At 42.3% G+C, this 22,840-nt stretch overlaps 1 protein-coding gene across 6 annotated transcripts in view; it reads right to left on the minus strand.

The window, feature by feature from the left end:
* The window catches only part of MCF2 (MCF.2 cell line derived transforming sequence), a 256,235-nt gene that overhangs the window by 142,502 nt on the left and 90,893 nt on the right, over window positions 1-22,840 (minus strand). Inside the window, exon 1 of one of the 6 annotated variants that reach the window (XM_073599252.1) lies at window positions 12,051-12,408. The exons of the other annotated variants lie outside the window; for them this stretch is intronic. Within the exon in view, the coding sequence (XP_073455353.1) occupies window positions 12,051-12,101 (51 nt within the window). The 5' untranslated portion in view covers window positions 12,102-12,408. Of the gene's footprint in view, window positions 1-12,050; window positions 12,409-22,840 lie in introns of those variants that run through there. 6 annotated transcript variants of the gene reach the window in all.

Below are 22,840 nucleotides of genomic sequence, written 5' to 3' on the forward strand. Positions count from 1 at the left end.
CCTTTAAAAGTCAGATTAACTTAAGGGGCAAAGTTGTCATGAGATGAAAGTTTGAACATAACCATAAACTGGTGATATAGGTGGTTACATCCCTGATGGAGCTGAGGATGAAGCTAAACACATTCACCAGGCACCTCCAGAGCAAGCCCTAAAAGTAATATTACTGAAAAAAATAATCCTGCACATCCTGGACTTCAACCGAGATAGCAAGCAATTGTGCTGCAAGTTTGAAAATTAATTGCCAAGCTATTGATAGACTTGCCAGGCTTCACAGGTTTTTTGCACAATTGTAGTAAGTCTGCATTGCATGACTCCAGATCAACGACCTTTGCAAACATTCTGCAAGTCTGCTGCAAGTTCTGGTTCAGTTATGTTGTGCAATAGTCATCCCACCACAGGGGTCACTGTGACTTGCAGAGCTCCTGCTGTAGACTCACCATTGGAACTTTGCTCTTGCTAAAGACTTGCCACGCAAATTTGCTACAAATTGGAAAAGTGTCAACTAGAACTTGTGCTTCAAGTGCTCTGCAAGCGTACAACTTGCCAGTGAAAATGTGCAGCAAGTTGACTTATGCCTCGTACACACGATCGGACTTTCCGACAACAAAACCGTGGATTTTTGTTCGAAGGGTGTTGTCTCCAACTTGTCTTGCATACACACGGCCACACAAATGTTGGCCAACAATTACGAACGTAGTGACGTACAAGATGTACATGATGTCTCCATTACGAACGCTAGTTTTTCAAGACCGAGCGCTTCCGGCTCGTCCTTGATTCCGTGCATGCGTGGACTTTTGTGTGACGGACCTGTGTACACAAGACCGGAAAGCTGGCGGAAAATTTGAGAACCTGCTAGCCAACATTTGTTGGAGGAAAGTCCGCCAACAAATGTCTGATGGAGCATACACACGGTCCAACTTACCGCCAACAAGCTCACATCCAGCATTTCCCATCAAAAAATCTGATTGTGTGTACGCGGCATTACAATTCTAGACTGCCACAAATTTGTGGCAAGTTATCCTTGCTATCTGGGAAGAGACAGTGTTGAAATTATTCAAATTCCCTTGATCTAATGAAGCAGCAGCATCCATGGAACAAAGGACAGGTGTCTTATCAGGACAGGGATGAATGTTCACCTGAGTGATTCCAAAACAGGGAACAGTGCCACAAAGACCTTAATCCCAAATCTGCGGATCAGACGAAAAAGAAGGGCCTAACCCCAGGAGAACAGGTCCCATGAAGCCCTAAAGGTTATTCCTGTTCCTAATGGAGGATACCTGCAGCAGGAGACTAGTTTGTTCTACCAGCAGGCAGCTCTGGCAGAAACAGAGATGCACATTGGTGTGTGAACCTCTAATCACTGCCCAGTTAAAAACTACCAGTTAAAAAGAACTGTCTTTAAAGGTGTCAGGAAGATAGAGTCAATGGACATGTCCCAAGATGAACACACCCGCCTAATAAAGTCGATGGCCCAATACACAAGATTACAGCACTCATTCATGCATACATGTGCAGGCTCATGCCAATACACACTATCACAAATGATTGTGCTTGTCTAACACTGTCTATTTAAAGCACAGCTCACTGAGGAGAAGTTGCTAAATGTTCCTCAGCTCCTTTGACTCATGGCCTGACCTGCGTTCTGCTACCTTGTGTTTGACCTGGCTTGCCTCCTGACTCTGCCACGTCCAGATCTCTCGTTGCAGACTTTGGCTTGTGTCCTGACCTCATCTTCTGCCTGCCGATTTGGTACCTACCTGTATGATATTGATCCTGCCCTGCTCCTGCCTTTCGATTTTGTACTTCTGTTATCAAGCTGTTGCTGACTCCAGCTTATCCTGACTTTAGCTTACTTTATGTATCTGCAGGTTCCTGTGCTCCACCTGTGTACTAGCATTCTGCTCACCCCCAGTCTGAAAATTCACAGCATTCCAGCAGTATCGAGACTGTCTTCAAATCTCAGGTGCTCATGCCACTCCTCATCCTGCCACACCCTGTTACCAATTCCGAGGGGTACTGGACAGGAGAGGTAAGGGAAGCCCTCCTGTCAGCTTGGCCTCTACCAGGTGTGTAACAAAGGGGATTGCCCTTAGGGGGATCAGCTTGGTTAAGACCAAGATTCACAATACCATCCACAACCAGAACCAGAATATCTCTTCTAATGCAGGAAGGATTCTTGTTCCTCCTTGATGGTAAAGATGCTGAAGTACCTAGATGGCAAAACCTGACCCATTTGGATTTGCAGGCATATAGCCCCTCAATAAGTTGTTCATTTGGGCCCACATTGACTGCTTTCTGCACAGAAGGTTTTCTGAATGTCTCACAATGGGGATGCCAAGAAAAGGCATTGGGACAGATAAAGGAGTTCATGCTCTGAGAACTACCAGATGTGCAGAGGTGACGATGAGAATTTAAAAACCTAATAGGGCAGAGGACAATGTTGGCCCAAGTTGACCAGGCAAGTCAAAGAGTCCCTCTGGAGAAGGAAAGGGATGACACTGAGATGTACCAGGTACTCATGATGACCTTACATGCCCCAAGGGAAGAGGATTTCTCAGAGGGAGAGGGTAGTGGTCAGGGAGGGACACAGCTCCAGAGGTTGAACTGGCACAGGAACTACAGCTAGAGTTTTTTTAAGTTGAAGAGATCCCAAGGGAACAGGAGAAGGTTTATTATTCAGTGCAGTGCAGATTCTGGTAAAGGTGTTGGCTAACTGCCTATAAAGAGTTATTACCCATTCAATAAATATTGATCAGGCTGGCTTTGGCCCAAACCAGTCTACAGCCATTTATCTACATAGGCTCTATGTAAACATGCAGGCCCCTGCTGATTACCCAGAAAGGCAGGCACTGCTGTCACTAGGTGCCCCCAAGGCATTCAACAACATTGAATAGCCTTAGCCCTGAGAATTATTGAAGGGTGTGGCTTTGAAAAGTTTATCGCCAGAGTGCAATTACTATATTTCCCTCCTATGGCCAATTTTATGGAGGGGGATCACTTTCTAAAAGTTTCAGACTCCAAAGAGGAAGTAGGCAGGGGTGCCTTTTGTCACCCCTCCTATTCAGTTATGCAATTGAACTGCTCTTTGTCACCCCTCCTATTCAGTTATTCCATTGAACTGCCCTTTGTCACCCCTCCTATTCAGTTATTCCATTGAACACTAGGCGGTTATCATTAGAGAAAATCCTGCAATTGTAGGCCTCCATTTTGACAATATTCATGAAAAACTTTACTTTTCTGGGGACACCTGCCAGTCTCTTCAAGCGGTTATGGATCCTAGGATACTATTAAAAAATTAGGAGTTTACTCAGGGCTCACTATACATTAGACTAAGTTGGCCCTATTACTGCTGATGAGTCCCTACACACAAGCCTTTCTACTTACTAGTAGGATACCAGCAGCAGAGACAGTTAAATGCCTTGGCATACTTCTTACAAGGGATATCTCCATGTATGCCTAACTTCATAATCTTCCCTTGCTCATGGGTAGGACCATCCTAATAAAATGCTAATGATGCTCCAACTGCTATACCTACTTCATGATACTCCACATATATTACTCTTTAACATTTTCAAGTTATTTATTACAACTTTTATGGAATGTGTTTGGAAGAACAAACATCTCCAATGATCCAAGGAAGAAGCAGGCATAGCTTGGAAATACTCTCTTCCCAACTCCACCACTTAATTGGTCTGGGGGAGTTGGACAGTGACTCCGTGATACCAGGAATTAATATACAAATTTTATGCCATCAGATGTGCTTGACTAAGATATATGAAAAAAACTAACTCCCACTCATGATTTAATATGTGTGCTGGCACAGGGGAGAAGAGGGTGAGTAGCTGAAAAGAGTGCCAGAGGCAAAACAATAACTCGAGAACCCAAAGGGGTATTCTATGCACCTGAATGTTCAGAGGGCAATCTACCCAAGGACCTGCAAAGATTACTTCTTACAAACGTGGGGGGGGGGGGGACCTTCATGTTGAAGGCAGCATGTTGCAGTAACACATGGGATTTAAGGCAAGTTACCACACATGCGAAGGTATGCATCCAACCCAGAAAAGCTTGGTGAAGGTTTTTAGCAGTTCCGTGACAAAATCTGTAAAGATGTGGAAAAATATAACTCCCCCCCCTCATTCTTTAGAGGTAGATTTGTAATGTATTACATGAAAGATAAGACATCAACAACCAAGCCCTCAGTGTAAATCCCTCCTGTGTCAAACACAGCAGTATCAGGAAATTCAAAAGGTGTCCAGCTGTTCAAATAATGAGGTAGCTCATTATGCTCTGTCTGCACACACTGGGTGAGACTTCAGAGACTGGGCAAGCATTGCAGAAATGCCAATGGCTCTGGACTTGAAAAGGATCGTGTGACTAACTTGTTACCAACACATGTTCCCGGAAAGCGCCTAATGTGGCGCACAGTGTCCAGAATGTAATTTCCAGGCTGGCTCTGCAACGTCCAGCATAATACTCTAAGGCTTCATGTACACTTGAACTGCTTTGACCGCGGGCAGCGGAAAAACACAAAATGCGGCAAAATCGTGCGCGATATTGCCCGTTTTGCAGCTGGTGGTTAAAATGTTCCTATCCTGAATGCGATCCTTCTGCGTTTAGAAGAGGGAGGCTAGGGGAGGTTGAAATATTGTTTCCTCTTTGGGGTTTTTATTGGTGCTTTCCATTTACACCTCTTTTTGGGTGCCTGCCTAGGTGGAACACCTTACCTGCCTCCACAATTCGGTCCGATCCAGGTCAGGTCTGAGTTTGAAACATCCAGTTCTTTTAGCTCTAAGGGCCATTTCTACTAATGCATTTGTACAAACACATGCATTTTTCTGCTTTGATTGCTGGGCTAATAAAACAAACATATAAAATTTATTACAAGTCTGTAGTAAATTGAAGGTGGAGTCCACATGCCACAGTTTTCTTTCCTCCACCTCTCAGATTTATCTAAATCTGCAAGTAGCACTAAACTCATTTGTAAAAAGAATTTAACTAACAATGCCTTATTTATAAGGGTATGTGCACAAAAGTCTTCTGGTGTAAAGGACGTGGAAGTCATATGTCCCAGTAACGAAACATGTAGGGACAGGGCTATTTGGATGACGTCATCATGCGTGACATGTCCAAGATTTGCAGTATTTAATATAGCCGGCCAGAGCTTAATACTGGCACTGTATTTACTTCTGAGGTCTGTATTTGTCAGTACACTGAATGTATTTCATACATGTTTTATGTATGAATGGCATGACTTTGATGTTTGTTTTTTGGTTTGTTTGGTTTTTTTTTTATGTATAGCACTGCTTTGTTGATTTAAGTTTTATGAACACAAAAGGGAGTGTTGATGTGAGAAGATTTTTCATGTAAATTTTTGTTTTTAGTTTAAACAAATAGCAGGGGTTATTGTTTTGTGTACCTATTGCCACATACAATATGTCCCATGAGGAGTAGAACTCATATGGAAGAAATGACAGTGTTCAGCGAATCACTAAACTTTCATACATGTGCTCTAATAGTTTAAATACATTATTTTCCAAAGTAAATGTATAAAAACCTCAACAACATAATGTTTTGCTTCATTACTATATTTGTTTCAATAACTTATATTAGATAACAAAAACATCTGTTTTAACTCATGTAAACGTAGCACCTCCCTAGAGTAGTACAGGCTGTTACATAAATTTAGTTAGCTCCTCTGTAATCAGTGGAGCAGGGGTTGAATATTTAGGCCTGCTCAGTGTCTACAGGCTGCAGCTCTGATCACTGTCCCGTGAACTCTAGAGGATGCCAGAAACATAGTGAGAAAAAGAACAGAGCAAGCAACCTGAATATTTATGAAACTCCAGACAATCACTGGGGAGGTGTGCCCAAAAGGTGGTGGAGGAGCTCATAAATAGTCTGGGCCTGTCCTACTGGAGGAGACCTCTGTGTAGGGGCTCTTCCCCTTGGGCATGATTTCTGAAGGTGCCATCTAGAAGACATCGAGGTCCCAGCTGAGGCTTCAGCAGTTTGGATATAAAAAAGCTCACTAGAGAGTGCCAGGAGGAATGTTTGGGAAAAGTGTCCAGCTGTCCTGTGGTAGTGTAAGTTCATGTCTCCCCCAATGGAGAGCGCCCAGTGGATATCAGAAGGAGGCAACCCATGATCCTGTGGCTGTGTAACTGACCCCGGTGCTGGAAGTTAGTGACTCTATGCAGCTTAAATTCTGGTCCATTGGAAGTCCTAGTCTCCTTCCAGCACTAGGGATTTCGTGGGACATTCTTTTGTGTGGCTCAGCAAGCTAGAGAAGCATTAAGTTCTACAGTTATGGGGTATCCGATGCTCCCTCCACCTATTTATGTTCCAATAAACTCAAATAAGACACCTGAGACTGTTCCTTTGAGCCGGTGAAAGTGTTAAGAAAATGCTACATGCCTGAAATAAGGCAAAGTTCATCCTCCTTTGGGGGTGCACTACATAAAGCATGTTTTGAGGGCCTACGTATGGAGAAGAACCTCTGGCAGGTTTTGAAGCCCTGGTGCCCAACCTGCTTCCCTTTGGCAGTTATTGTGTGGTCCCTGCAGATAATAGCCTGCATTTTCCATTCTTTATTTCTTTCACACTATCTTACTTTTTCTCTGCTGTCCATTTCCTCTCTCTTTTTTCTGTTATAATGGATCTTGCTGATAGAAAAATCAAATGTGCACAAGTGATTTTTAAGGGGATTGCAGGGAGCACAAATATGGCAGCATTGATTTGTTAAGGGGTAATCTTATGTATTGTGTCTCCCGAAGCATGTCCCCAGTCACCAACTACTCCTATAGCATGTTCCTAGTCTCTGACCATCTCCTGGCTTATATCTATAGTTTTTGACCATGTCTTGCTGCATGTCTACAGTCTCTGACCACCTCTTGTTGCATGTCTGCATTTTCTGACAGATTTATGTAGCACTATTTTCCCTGAATATTATGTGTGTCCCTTTGGTGATTTCAGGGGCTGCATTTGTGGCCCAGTAAATCACGAAAAGGTTACCATCTCTTTTTGAAGCTGTTGTAGGAACTTCTCTTATTACAAATATGCAAATATCTTGACAGGCAACTAAGGGACAATCTGTGTTAAAGCAGAACTTAAGTAATTTTTTTCATCTTTGCATCTATTAAATCTTCTGCCCTTGTTGTTTAAACTTTGGATAGCAAAACATTTTTTTTTCTGCCAGTAAATACCTTATACAGCCCACTTCCTGTTTCTTCTCTGGAACAAAGCCTAGGCTTATGACATCATGCACAGCTCTCTCTCTTGCTCTCGTAAGAGTTTGTCAGGAAGGGAGGGGGGATGAGTCATAAGAGGACCAATGAGAGCTGCAGAGCTGGAGGTGTGCCCCTGTGTGTCTGTGTAAATCCAGGAAGTGAACAGGCAGAAGCTTCAGCTGACCACAGTTAAAATGATTGCAGCCAGACTCAGAGGAGGGAGATTTCTTCAGCATATTTGGCAAGTACAGAATTACAGTATATATACAATAATATGCAAAGTGGTTGGAGGGAAGCTTCAGAATGGCAAAGATGTTTTTATTACAAATGCTGTGAGCAGACTGTAGTTCCTCTTTAAGGAGTATGAAAAGAAACAAAGCTAGGCATACTAGTTTATCTAAGACATCCAGACACGTTTGGAGACAAAAATTTCCTTTGTTAGCAAGACACCTAGACACGCTTGGAGACAAAAATTTCCTTTGTTGGCAAGAGGAGGTGCAGGAAATTAAGCACCGAGAAAGGAAGTCAGGCCTCTTGAATCTGTCCAGATGTCAGCGGAATCCTAAATACTTCTTCCATTGCACCTCCGCACAGCAAATGACGGTGCTTGCTAAAAATTCATGTGTCTGTTGGAACACAAATTTGGGGCGAGTACCGACATTTGTAGTGCGGAGGTGCACTAAGGCCTGAGCGTCCATATAGACACTCCATCCTCCATGCAGGTGGACTCCCTCCCCGATGATAAAGCGATCACACAGAGAGCACAGCACAGAATTTTTGAAGATGGATGGGTGGAGCCTGATAGGGATTCAGAGACACTAATTTCCCATCCAGTCTATCTCCCTTGTGATTGACAGCAGGTAACAGCCAGAATCATAGCCAATAAACAGCCTACTGTTTACTATAGAATCCACCCACTGTCTGCTGTCAATCACAAGGAGAGAGTAAACCTGATGGGGAACTAGTACCTCAGCTTCCCCATCAGTGTCACTAGTTGCTAGGAGGCTTTTGACTTTGAAGCTGACAGCATCCTTATCAACCAATGACACGTATGGAGGGGAGGAAGTAGGGACGGCAAACATACCACTCTTCTACACAGCAGACAGAGACAGCCACTCTACCTGTTTCTGTACACCAACTTACAGCTGCTCTTAATTACCTCCAGTTACGTTACCCACAAACTGGAGGTAATACCTTTTTACATCTGATATCGCTATAGTATCGCAACTTTGTAAAAGTATTGCTTTTAAGAACCTGAATCTGATGTGCGTTTCAGTAAAGCAACTGAAACTGGCAGCAGGGTATTTTAAATCTTGCACAGGCCTTTTTAAAGGACCTTACCACCTGAAAAGCAGTGATTTTTGATTATCCCCAATATCTGTAGATCTTTCCTCTTTTATTTATAGCTACTGCAGTAACTACCCTGTTTCCCTGAAAATAAGACTTAGCGTGATTGTCGGTGATGGCTGCAATATAAGCCCTACCCCCCAAATAAGCCCTAGTTAAAGTCCTTGTAGGTCTTCTTTTCAGGGTAGGGATTATTTTCAGGGAAACAGGGTAGGGCTTATTTAGGGGGTAGGGCTTATATTGCAGCCATCACTGACAATCACGCTAGGTCTTATTTTCGGGGAAACAGGGTAGTAACTGCTTAGTTTACAGACTGGCTGTTTAAAAGGATGGCAGTGACGCAATGTGCTGTGTGAGAAAAGTTAAAGGAAAAGAGCAGGAAGTAAAAAAATAAATAAACATACATACTCACCTATATGGCTGCAGCATCGCCCCCGCTGTCTCTAAGCCTGAGAACTGAGCGATCACATGACCATTGATTGCTCAGTTCTCGGGTCCACTGTCAATCACTGTTCTCTGCTCTGCCCCCTCCAGCGCTCACTGGAGTACCAGGCTGTGGGGGGGGTGGCTGGTTTAGCAGCGCTATGAGAGGCTAAGCCAGCTGCCAGTCAGGCATCTGGGTGGATCCCGACATTATTGTCAGGATACATCCAGAGACTAGACCGGTTCTGTGACATCAAGAAAGTGCACTCCTGAGACCTACATGAGAAGTATGACCAAACAAGCTTTGGCCATACTTCTCTTTTAAAGTAGAACTAAAAGCAAAACTTTTTTTAAAATTTTGGATACAGTAACGCTCCGTTCACATGTATGTGAATTGGATGCGATTTGAATTGCATACGATTCGCAAGACATAAGACATGTGAATCAAATCAGCTTTCTATGGAGCCAGTTCACAAATATGCGGTGCAGCATAAAAACTTTTTGGCAATTCCTTTATTAAAAAACAAAAACAATGTTCCCCGATGTAGATCCATTGTCAATCGCGACGCCCGCCTCCACTGACCCGGTGAACCCCAAAGGCTCCCGCCATCTGACTCCTCCGCCATCTAACAGTTCTTAAATAGCTAAGGGGCGAGGCCAGCCAGCGACATCACCTAAGGGCACCGCCCCTTGTGACGTGATCGACAGGTGCATGGTGGGTCGGTGTCGTCACATGGAAGCGGTGCCACCCGGTGGTGGGAACACTGTTTTTGTTTTTTTTAGTAAATCAAAAACTGTCTCTGTGTTTTTATTTCTTTTTGACACTTTTTTGATGAATGATGAACGATGTACCACATACTCATTCACATGGGGAGGGGGGTTCTGGGGGCCCCATGGTTAAACAGGCTTCCAGATTCCAATAAGCCTCCTGCTCGCAGACCCCCACAACCACCAGCCAGGGTTTTGGGGAAAAGGCCCTTGACCCCATCAACATGGAGACAAGGTGCTTTGGGGTAGGGGGGCAGGCCCCCCTGACAGCTGATGAGTCATCCGTTGTGAAGAACACGGTGAACGGCTTCCAGACCAGCTCCCTAACAACCAGCGGTGGCCGCCGGTTCCATAAATTCGCATCTCAACTGCATCTAACTCAAAGCTGGAACAGCTGCTTTGGACATTTGCAGTGGACATGTGTGAACCTAGCCTAAGGGGGGTTATTTTGCCATTGATATCCCACTGGGGAGATTTCCCTTCACTTCCTGTTCCATTGCCAAAACAGGATCCAAAGAACTAGATTTCCCCTCTATGCCTGTTGTAGAGACATACCAGACTTTGGGAAATGTTAGGCTTTTTTACTGTCTAAGTGACAACAAATCCATTAAAAAGGAACTCCAGAATAACATTTTTATTTAACTACAACCCCTGGTCTAAAAACAGAAGGAAACATTTTGAATTCTAAATTCTTATGTCTGTGTGCTTTCATGATGGAGAGGTCTGAACCAAGAAAGAAAGTTCAGTTGAATGATTGTAAAGCGCTGCGTAAAATTGACGGCGCTATATAAGTACCTGAAATAAATAAATAAAAATGATTGAAATTCAACCTTTCTACACTATTTACTGTGCTATCAATCAGTAGAAAACTAGTAGTAGAAAGCATGGGCACTACAAATGAACTGGTCTCACACTGGTATATGGACACTACAAATGAACTGGTCTCACACTGGTATATGGACACTACAAATGAACTGGTCTCACACTGGTATATGGACACTACAAATGAACTGGTCTCACACTGGTATATGGACACTACAAATGAGCTGGTCTCACACTGGTATATGGACACTACAAATGAGCTGGTCTCGTACTGGTATATGGACACTACAAATGAACTGGTCTCGCAGTAGTGCACGGACACTACAAATGAACTGGTCTCACACTGGTGTGTGGACACTACAAATGAACTGGTCTCGCACTAGCGCACGGACACTACAAATGAACTGGTCTTGCACTGGTATATGGACACTACAAATGAACTGGTCTCGCACTGGTGTGTGGACACTACAAATGAACTGGTCTCACTACAAATCAACTGGTTTTGCACTGGTGTATGAATACTACAAATGAACTGGTTTTGCACTGGTGTATGAATACTACAAATGAACTGGTTTTGCACTGGTGTATGGACACTACAAATGAACTGGTTTTGCACTGGTGTGTGAACACTACAAATGAACTGGTCTTGCACTGGTGTATGGACACTACAAATGAACTGGTTTTGCACTGGTGTGTGAACACTACAAATGAACTGGTTTTGCACTGGTGTATGAACACTACAAATGAACTGGTCTTGCACTGGTGTATGAACACTACAAATTAACTGGTCTTGCACTGGAAACAACATTTAAACACCTATTTTGCCTTTACAGAAATTGCTTATGCAATGATATACTGTATATATTAAAATTATATCACAATCCTATTTACTAACATGCCTATATGTTAACAGTTCTATACAGAGTATACTAGAGAGCAAGCTTCTTGTTCCAGTTTCACCCACAATTCCTAAAATGATTTGTCCTAATATGACACTATAATAATAACAAACTTTATAGGATCAACCGATGTGTAAACTTAGTGACACAATCACCTAGTATAGTGCGTTAACTTTTACAAACTGCAGCTGGAATTTTTTATCAAAAGGTACACATGCAATAATTCATGAGCTATATATAGCAATAACTGGAGGCAGGAATTTAAAGCCTTGATCTCAAAAATAGGCCAAATATAAATAGATGTGAAGCGGCCCAGAAGGACAGACATGAGCATCACTGGCACAAGTGAATAGAGCTCTGATCTGCAACGAGCATGTGGAAGTGATGTGAACCTTTACTGGCAGAACAAACTTGGCCTCCTATTTGCAGAGTACAATCTGCATTATGTATGTGTCCGGTTCATCAGCAGTTTGTGCTAGAGCTCTGTACATGCTCCCTGCTGCAGTATGGAACGATTTGAACTTGGGATGTGCTGTAGAGATTGCAGGCAGAGAGAAACCCTTACCGCATTCCTTCGGAACCTCATCATTCCTCTTGGGGGGTTTCCTTCTGCCATGGCTTGTTTAAGCAGCAGTAATGATCTTCCTCTTGTAATTGTCAGGGTTTCATGGGTGACATACGATCTGGATGCTGGTGTTTAAAAACTGCCAAGTGGCTGGTGAGCTGAAGCAGTGCTGCTGCAGCCGTTTCCATTACCACAGCACTGCGAAAAAGCAGCAGCTACAGGACCAGCAAACTACAGACACATCGAGCCCTGCATTGATTCGCTGATGTTAATGTTAATCTCCAGCAGACACGCGTTCACTGGCTCACGGCAGCGTCTTGTGCGCACACAGCCCAGACATGTACACCTGGCTCTTCCAAGACTGCATGTGACAAGAGACGTTAACCTCCACACTGCCAGCTGTCATTCATTGGGGGATAGTTATACATGGGCTATATAGGATAATACTCTTTCTAACCATATATACTAAATAAAATATCTAAAAATTTGACAGTGAATTCCTTGGCCTTCTTCCACTATCTCAGTGCTAAAGTATATGTCAGGCTTCAGACAATCATTGATCTTTCACAGTTATAACACTAAATGTTAAAAATTATGTACTATTAATAAAAACAATGTAATATTAATAAAGAAAGCTGTCGCTTAAAATGCAAACGCACAATAACATCAAAACAGTGGGTAATAGTAAAAATTGCACAAGTCCAAACCTAGTGCCTAAGATTATTATGATAGTAGCGCTGCTATCATATCAATTTTTATTAGTAAATAAAATATAACTAGGAAAAATATTTGAGAAAAGTGTCAATAAAATGATTGACTATAGAAAACAGATATGAGATTGTATAAGTATGGCCATATACTGCCATGTAAAGCAAATTTTGTGACAATTATGCCGCGTACACACAGGCGGACTTTTCAACGGACTTTCCAACGGACTTTCGAATGAACGGACTTGCCTACACACTATCAACCAAAGTTGACGGATTCATACGTGATGACGTACAACCCGACTAAAATAAGGAAGTTCATAGCCAGTAGCCAATAACTGCCCTAGCGTTGATTTTTGTCCGTCGGACTAGCATACAGACGAGCGGACTTTTCGACCGGACTCGAGTACGTCGGAAAGATTTGAAACATGTTTTATTTCTAGGTCCGTCTGACTTTTGGGAAAAAAAATCCGCTGGAGCCCACACGCGGTCGAATTGTCTGACAGAGTTCGGTCCGCAGGACCTAGTCCATCGAAAAGTCCGCTCATGTGTACACGGCATTAGGCTGTGCAAGGGTAATATAGAAACCAATGACATGCTTTTTGTTATTACACGAATATTTCCTGACAAGTTGAAAAATCTTTGTGAACAATCAACTCTACCTACACCTTTTACTGCAATTCATCCATTGACTGAGCTGAGCTGAGCTGAGCGTTTGGGTCACACTTTTATTACTGCCCATCCGTCCCAGGACACTCTGGTTGTCTATGACCACTGTTATGGTGAACATTGACAGACAGAGGTCTCAATCAAGGCCAACACCTGCCAACAAATGACGCGCATGTCTTCAGATTTGACTACGTTTTCCTTTCCAATCTGTTAGAACAATGGATGTGTTTCTTCTATTCTCAACAGAATAATCAAATTTGCTGTATGATGGCTGACAAGAGACACTACACACAGGAGTAGTTTAACCATTGCAGCTTTAGAGCAATTTTTTTTTCACTTTTGCACACGCAAAAAGATTACTTAAACCCCCTTAATATTATATATTTTCAAAAAGCAGAGGCCCCGTAGAATAAAAAGATGGTAGTTGCAAATGTTTTTATCTCACATTATATTTGTACAACTGTTTATTAAACGTAAACATTTTTGAAATACTGGGATGCCATTATAGTTCATGTGTGTGTAAAGGCAGGCGTCCCAATACTGAGCCCTCACCTCAACCTGATAGAACACCTTTTGGATGAATTAGAGTGGAGAATGCGAGCCAGGCCTTCTTGTCCAACATCAGTGCCTGACCTCACAAATGCGCTTCTGGAAGAATGGTCAAACATTCCCATAGACACACTCCTAAACCTTGTGGACGGCCTTCCCAGAAGAGTTGAAGCTGTTATAGCTGTAAAGGCTGGACCAACTCAATATTGAACCCTAGGGAATAGACTGGGATTATGAAATGCCATCATGTGCATGGCGTCCCAATACTTTTGACAATATAGTGTATAATAAAATTAATTTTAGTGCAAATACACACAATATAATACCCAATTTAAAAAAAAAAATAAAATATGAGGTTTTGTTGAGTAAATCGATACCCAACATGCCAAGTCTTAAAATTGTGTGCACCAGTGATATCACAATAAACTACTCTACCCAAAAATAGCCATAGGTTTAAAAGCTTTTCCAGCTCATCAGTTTACAGTTAATCTGGATCTCTTGTGCTAGAATTATTGCTCTCACTCTGACGTTTGCAGCTATGTAACACATATGGTGCAACGTGGTTTACATACGCATGCATGGGCGTGCGTTTGTGTAAGTGTGCGAGGCAACAGGGGTTACGGCAAAAAAAAAATGTTATACATTCTATTAGAATTTTTTTTTTACTTTTTTACATTTATTTATTTTTACTTAATTGCTTAATTGCTTAATTGCTGTCACAAGGGGTTAAGAAACCCCCATGTGATAACCGTGAGCAGGTGACAAGTACTCTTTTGTGAGACATTAGAGGTCTAATAGGCCCCAATGTCTCCCCTGCCCTTCAAACTATCTAACAAGCATAGATCAGCTTGGTTAGATGTGTCCCCTGACTGTACCGGCCAGGAAATGGTGGATCTGAAACCAGAAGTGACAAAATCATTGTCATTTTCCGTTTCATTGTTTACATATGAGATGGAGGCATGGATTTGTCTCACATCGCTCACCCATCCCCTCTGAAGTGACAGTTGTGGTCCTGAGCTCCTGCCGGCTCTGTGAAAGTGATCAGCAGCTACGGAGCCACTACTTCACTTTCAAGTCAGGAGACGGCTGAAGAAACCCTGCATAAGCTGATAGCTGCTACTGCAGCCATCAGCTTGTGTTTAAAGGTTCACTCGTTGGACGTATGTAGTATGTCCAAAGAGCTGAACTAGTTAAATGAAAGAAAGCATCTCCAGCATCCCTACAGATATCCTTGCTTCTGCAGAACTGGACAATCAGCAGGCTCATCTAAAAGGTTTCCTTCCTTTACTCCGCATGGCCAATGACGAATAGTCTGGTCTGGAATTTAGAGGGAACCCTTAAAATCCACAGCAGACCTGAGGGGTCTGGTATGAGTTTTGGGGGGACCCCATGTATTTTTTATACACTATCCCTTTGTTTACTTTTACCTGATAAACACAAGTCTCCAGCTATTAGCTGAATGTGTCTGCCAATTGTCAGAACACCGACGGGTGTTGATTCCATAACAACCAGGAGCCCTGAGCAGGAAGCTGTGACATTTAGTAGTGGTAATAATACCAATGCAAAATGTTTCACTTCACTGCAGCTGGAGGTTCACTCTGCTGAACACTCATTTGTTTGGCTGTTTTTACAGGAATCTTCATGGACTATGCACACAGTGCTGAGGTCTCCCTCATATTATTTTACCTTCTGGTCAAATATTCTAAGCCTGTAGTGATAGGCTATTTCCTCTATTGTTGGAATGTTCTTTAACTCTTATGGTTGAATGTACTTATGTACTATATGGCAGAGCAGCTGATGAGGAGGCACTGATAGGCAGCACTGATGAGGAGGCACCAATAGTTAGCACTGATAGTCAGCACTGTTGGGACACTGATGAGGAGGCACTGATAGGTGGCACTGATGGGGAGGCACTGACGGGGACTGATAGTCAGCACTGATGGGCACTGATGAGGAGGCACTGATAGGTGGTACTGATGGGGAGGCACTGATGGGGACTGATAGTCGGCACTGATGGGCACTGATGAGGAGGCACTGCTGGGGAGGTACCGATGGGGATTGATAGGCTGCACTGATCATCAGGGCACTGATGATCAATGCCCTGATTATCAGTGTAAGCGTTGTGCTGACAGGCTGGCCAGTTAACGGCTCTCCTTTCCTCACACAAACACAGCGTGGAAGGAAAGGACCGCCGATAACCGGCAAGTCTGTTTACATGTGCTCAGCTGTGACTGGAGAGAGCTGATTACATGGTAAAGGGCCGCTGTGATTGGCCCTTTACCTTGATCTGTGATCAGCTGTGTCTGAAGGATGCAGGTTTTGGGACGACATCTACTGATGCCCTCCCAGAACTGGATGAGCTCGCTGTAGCCGTCTTTTGGCTATAGCACAGTGGGCAAATGGTTAAACCCCAAAACAAAAATGTTACATATTGCAGCTTAGCAGTCATTCTATGTGGTGGCTGCATTTGTTTTCCTTTTTCAAGATTCCCCCTCCACCCCATATTTTTACCTGAAGATCTAGCAAACCACATAAGTTCTGTCCTTGAGTGGCTATGCTCACACTGCATCTACAGAGAGAATCATTGTTGCCACCCAGGCTGGAGCTCAAACGTGCGCCTTTGTTCATCTCTATTACCTGAGGGTTGATGAGAATAGTAGTTTACAAAAGAGATGAAGGATATTTCTATTTTCTGTTCAGCTCACTGGAAGTGAAAAGGACACTCAATTTCTGACACTATACACAAAAATTTTCTGTACTTGCTACTTCTTAGCCTGACGACCAACTTCTGTCGAACCAGCTGACATACACACGGGCCGAAATGTTAGCTGACATTTATTGAAGCGACCGATGTTGGCCGTCATTCGGCCCATGTGTACAGGGCTTTAGGCATCTGGTCATGTCATTTCTCTCAGGTAGTATGACCCTCCCCTTCAGTGAGGATGATGATTAGAAGGAATCTGGAACAGCTTTGTTTTCTCCAAGAAAGGTATTTCAGCCTATAATTACTGTTTATTAAGCATCCCAATATGACTGTGCTAGCAGATCTCACTATCAGTTGTAAACTAGATTTGAACACTGTCTGTCCTAACAAAGGGTTAAATATTTACAAGCTGGGCATCTCCACTGTATGTTAATGAATGGGAGCTCACCCTGTTCCTAAAGCTGGATACACACTATACAACTTTTGTTGGTAGATTTCCTTTAGATTTACCTTCAACCATGTAATGCAAGGGCCTGCCTGATTGCATACAAATTGAAAGTGTTTAGGTTTGACCTCATATTATATGGTTTTGGTAAATCTAAAGGAAAAAAACTAAAGAGAATTGTATAGTGTGTATCCAGCTTAAGCCTTTCTTTTTTTTTTTTTTATTGTTTATTTAACATTTATACATGACAAATATAATAACATTGGTGTGACATTCGGGATGAAAAGGAAAGGAAAGCTTCAACACTGTCAATCAAGGATGCACAAGCTTAAAACGTTGTAAATAAAAAGAACAAAAAAAAAAAAAAAAAAAACGAAAAAAAAATTGTAAGGTAACCTACAATACAGCTTCAAAAATTAGTAATACTGAGCAAGAAGAACGTTTGATTACTATATAAGCAATTCTAAGGTAAATACATTACATGTCCTACAAAGAGTTGAGAAATCATTAGAGAAAACCAACAAAATCAAAAGGATAAGCTGTATAGTAACCCGAGGAGATAGAAGACATAGATTACTATGTAAATCTAACAATTCAACTAATATAATTCGTCTTAGTATTATATTCATAGTCATCCCATGGTTGCCATATAAGAGAAAATTTCTGTATGGAATCATCAACAACGGCAGTTAGATGTTCCATTCTGCGAATGTCCAATAAGGTTGATAAAGTATGTGAGAGGGTGGGAGGAGAAGTCGAAAGCCTAGGGATAGTTTTCTTAGCCGCTAATAAAACAAAGGACATCAGTTTCTGCTTTGATTTGTGAAGACCTTGAAAGGGAAGGCCTAGTAGATAGTGTTTGGGGTCTAGGGGAACGAGGATTCCCAACAGTTTCTCTAGTAGGGTTTGGATCTGCTCCCAGAATTGGGAAACTAAAGAACATTCCCAGAAGATGTGAAAGTGGGAACCAACCGCCTTATTACATCTCCAACAAATTTGGGGTATGGACGAATCAATTGCGTGTAGTCTTTCCGGTGTTTTATACCAAAACATAAGAACCTTATAGGCAGTTTCTTTATGAGATACGCAGCGGGAGCTTTTGGAAGTGGAGTCCCAGATCTTACCCCAGTCTAGCAAAGATATGTCATGTTGGAGAATCTGTGACCATTTCCTCATATAATAATGTGTATCTACTTTTAGGGGAATGGCTTTGTGAAGTATTCTATAGATGGTGGATATCAGTTGGGGTTCATAGGGGCCTTCAGCACATAGCATTTCAAATTCAGTAGGTTTATCTAAAGATAGTGTAGGAGTTTTGATAGAAAAGAAGTGTCTAATTTGTAAATAAGAGTAGAATATTGTTTTGGGTAATTGGTGATGTTTTTGAAGGTCCTCAAAGGATAATAAATGTCTCGTGGCTGAGTTGACCAACTGCCGCAGCTGAAAAATCCCCGCTCTAGTCCAGTGTACCATACGGTCATAGGACAAACTATCCGGAATGTCCGGGTTAAAAAGGATGTTGGTGAGCGGTGAGCATGGGGAAGAGAGAGAATATTTAGTGGAGCACTTCTTCCAAATTGCTGATGTGAAGAGCATTGGGGCCAGGCAAAGACTTCTCAGCTGGGGCATATATTTGTCAGTGGACGGCCATAACATATAACATGGGTGTACTGGGGAAGTTATGCTCATTTCAATATCAGCCCACCTATTTGGGGCTGTTCTATTAGTCCATGAAGTAAGGACCCTTAGATGTGAGGCGTAATAATACTTGATGAAGTCTGGGGCTCCTAGGCCTCCTTTAAGCTTACGTGCCATGACCACTGAGCCCGCCACTCTGTGTGAAGCATTGTTCCATATAAAACGGAGGCTTCTTCTTTGAAGATTTTTCAACTGAGACATTGGAATTGCCACTGGGAGTGTCTCAAATAAGTACAATAGTTTAGGAAGAATAGACATTTTTAGGATATTTATACGTCCAAGGAGAGAGATGGACAAAGCGGTCCAATGGGTCAGCAAGCGATTAATTTCTTGGAATGGGGGGGAAGTTCACCTGATATAAAGTGGAGTATGACGCTGTAATTCGGACACCTAAGTATTTCAAGGATGTAGAGCTCCAATGATAATTATAATTCTGTTGAAGGGTGACCAGATTAGATGGTGTGATATTTATGGGAAGAGCTTCCGTTTTGGTAGTGTTGATTTTAAAGCCAGAGATTTCACTAAAAGAATTTAAAATTTTATGTAGCGAAGGTAGGGACGTGTGTGGTTGAGTGAGCGTTAAAAGAATATCGTCTGCAAAAAGGGACAATTTATATTCTAACTGACGCAGACGTACTCCTACAATGGAGGGACAATCACGAATTGTTGCAGCTAAGGGTTCCAAACTGAGAATAAAAAGTAGAGGTGACAAAGGGCATCCCTGTCTAGTACCATTGCTAAGAGGAAATGGAGAAGATAGATAAGATGAAAGTTGTACTTGGGAGGTAGGGTGAGAGTATAAGGATCTAAGAGCCTGTACAAAGGAACCCGAGAAACCATATTTAGACAGGATCGCAAACATGAAGGGCCAACTAAGGCGATCAAATGCTTCCTGTGCATCTAAACTTAATATTACTGCCGGGGTTTTAGTTCAAGTAAGTGAGTCGACAAGATCTATGGTACGTCTAGTGTTATCACCTGCGTGTCTCAAGGGGACAAATCCGACCTGATCTTTATTTATCTAAGACGGTAGAATTTTCGAGAGTCTATTTGCCAAAGTTTTGGTGAAGATTTTGTAATCTGAATTTAATAGGGCAATGGGACGGTAGCTGTCAGGGACAGATGGGTCCTTATCTGGTTTGGGTATGACTATAACATGGGCATGAAGAAATTGGGGATGAGGAATGATACCTTTTAGTAAAGAGGCATATAAATTTAAAATGTGTGGGGATAATATAGGGAGAAAGGTTTTGTAATAGGAGTAGGGAAGTCCATCTGGACCTGGAGATTTGTGTAGGGGAAGTAATTTAATCACTTCAGTCAATTCTTCAGCGGTGATGGGAGCATACAATTGGGAGCGTTGATCAGGGGACAATTGTGGAAGCTTCAAAGACGATATAAATGAATCAAATTTTTCTTGAGTGAATTGGGTGAGTGGATCAGAGCTCAAACAGTTATATAATTTGTTATAAAAATCTCCAAAGACTCTAGACATGGATTGAGGACAATAGGTGGGAGTTCCATCTGATTGTGTTAGATGATCAGGGATGGAGAGGCTTGTGCGTGGTTTCAACCTGTTCACCAACATTCTGTGAGGCTTGTCAGCAAATTCATAGAACTTCTGTCTTGACCATAAAATGGCTTTGGAGATTTTATTCATATCTAGGGACTTAATTTTATTACGGATAGATATCACCTTCCGTAAACGGGCAGTTGTGGGGGATTGAAGCAAGTGCACCTCGGCTAAGCGTAGTTGAGTCAAGAGTTCAGATTTTTGTTGAAGCGAGTCATGCTTCCTGTGCGACCCAGCAGATATGCACTCGCCTCTAAAGAAGGCTTTGTGGGCCTCCCACATTGACGACAGAGCCGTCATTAATCTGGAAGTATTCAGTCAATTTTGTTTGGAGTTGCTGTTTAATAACCTCAATTTTCAATAGAGACTCATTAAGTCTCCAATGACATGTGTTGGGAGATGCGTTATGTAGGGATAGATCCAAAGTTATGGGTGCGTGGTCGGACCACGTAATTGGACCGATTTCAGAGGCAACTAATTGGGGTAGCAGGGGTGCGGAAAGTAGTAAGTAATCAAGACGAGAATATCCTTTGTGTGGAGGGGAATAAAAAGTATATTGTTTACTAGTGGGGTGTTTCACTCTCCAAGAGTCAAACAGGTTATGGGTACGAATTAATTTGCGAAAGGAAGTAGATAACCTATAGGCTTGGGCTGGGGGGGTGTTTTGAAAGATATTAAGTCTATCTTTGTTGGAGGACATACACATGTTGAAATCCCCTCCAACAATTGTAAATGGATGAGAGGAGTTTTGTACTTCCTCAAGAACCGTAGTGAGAAATCCTATCTGTCCCGAATTGGGTGAGTAAATATTGACTAACGTGAGTTTTGTCTTTAAGTGGACACAGTTCAGGATGACAAAACGCCCCCGGGGGTCCAATTTTGAGTCGATAACTTTTATAGGACATGAATATTTGAACAAGATTGCTACACCTGCCTTCCCAGATGGGTCGGAGGCCATAAACGTGTTAGGAAACAATTTAGAAGCAAACTTAAAGGAGCCTCCCGGTCGAAAGCGTGTCTCCTGAACCATGACCACATCGGCTCCAGAGGCTCTGAACTCCTTCAAGGCTAGCCAATGTTTGTGGATACAGCTTAAGCCTTTCTATTGGGACTGAGCACACTAAACTTGTTGAGAAATGCTTGCAGTCAGCCATGACACCTTCTCCCAAGAGACAGCTAAAAAGTTATTTTTTTAAAAAACATTTTTTTTTTAGGTTTGCTGTATGAATGGGAACACATACAGTAAACTAACATAAAGTGGGGTTTTCTCAAATTTGACTGCAAACATGGAAATCATTTTCAAGCTAAACTGATAATAACCCTTCAGTTTTTTATGTTTTATTAAGCTAAATGTCATTCAGGTAGTTAAACCACTTGCCGCCCGCCATATAGCAATATGATGTCGGAAAAGTGGTTCTGTTATCCTGACCAGACGTCATATGACGTGATCAGGATAACAAGCTCAGCGCAGCGATCGGAGGTGCTGTGTGCCGGTCTGACACACCACATCTCTGATTATGGTATGGAGCCTCTGATGGAGGCTTCTTACCACGTGATCAGCTGTGACAATCACAGCTGATCATCGCGTGAACCAGGAAGTGACGGTAAACAGCTTTTCTCGGTTCGTGCTGACAGAGAGAGCCGATCGGCGTCTCTCCCTTTTAGAGGGGGGGTCTGCGCTGATAATCAGCATATGGATTATCAGTGCAGCCCCCATTAGAGTTGCCCATCAGCTGCCAATCACTGCCCATTAGCTGCCAAACTCAGTGGTAATTATGTGCAAAGTGTTACTAAACATGTTGCTAAACAAACTTGCCTATGCTGTAATTCATTTAAATAAGCTGGACATACTATTATAAATTTTTCTTTTTTCTTTAGCAAACTCATCCTCTGAAGAGACCCCAAAATTCATGGGTCGAAACGCGTCAGGATTGTTATGCAATAGCCTTATCACATGCTGTGTATAACCTATGTTTGCTATTATATGTATTTGGTATGGGTATTTTCCCACTTGAGCTCCCAATTTATATTTATATGTTGTTACATTTATTCATTACCCTTCAATAAAAAATATGTTGTTACATTTATTCATTACCCTTCAATAAAGAATTTTAATATTTTACTTAATGCCTTGCTCATATCTATAGCTAGCTGCCTAAAAACCCCGCTTGGGGGACTTTTGTCCCCCTCCAGCATTGATATCTCTCCTTAATGTGTCTTCCCTCTTTGCAATACAAATTCGGGTGGTTAAACACCCCTTCCCCCATTTGACACATGAGAGTTAGACATGAGCTGTGCACTGTCTGTTCTCCTGTATATATCCCTCTGTGTTAATCCTAGATACCACATTAGATTGCATCCATATATTTTCCAAAAATGTGTTAAATCGCATATTAGGATTATAAGTAGACTCTCAATAAGGGGACTAAATCGAAATTATATTTC

Source organism: Aquarana catesbeiana, linkage group LG09 (assembly GCF_042186555.1).
Source record: "Aquarana catesbeiana isolate 2022-GZ linkage group LG09, ASM4218655v1, whole genome shotgun sequence".
Classification (NCBI taxonomy): domain Eukaryota; kingdom Metazoa; phylum Chordata; class Amphibia; order Anura; family Ranidae; genus Aquarana; species Aquarana catesbeiana.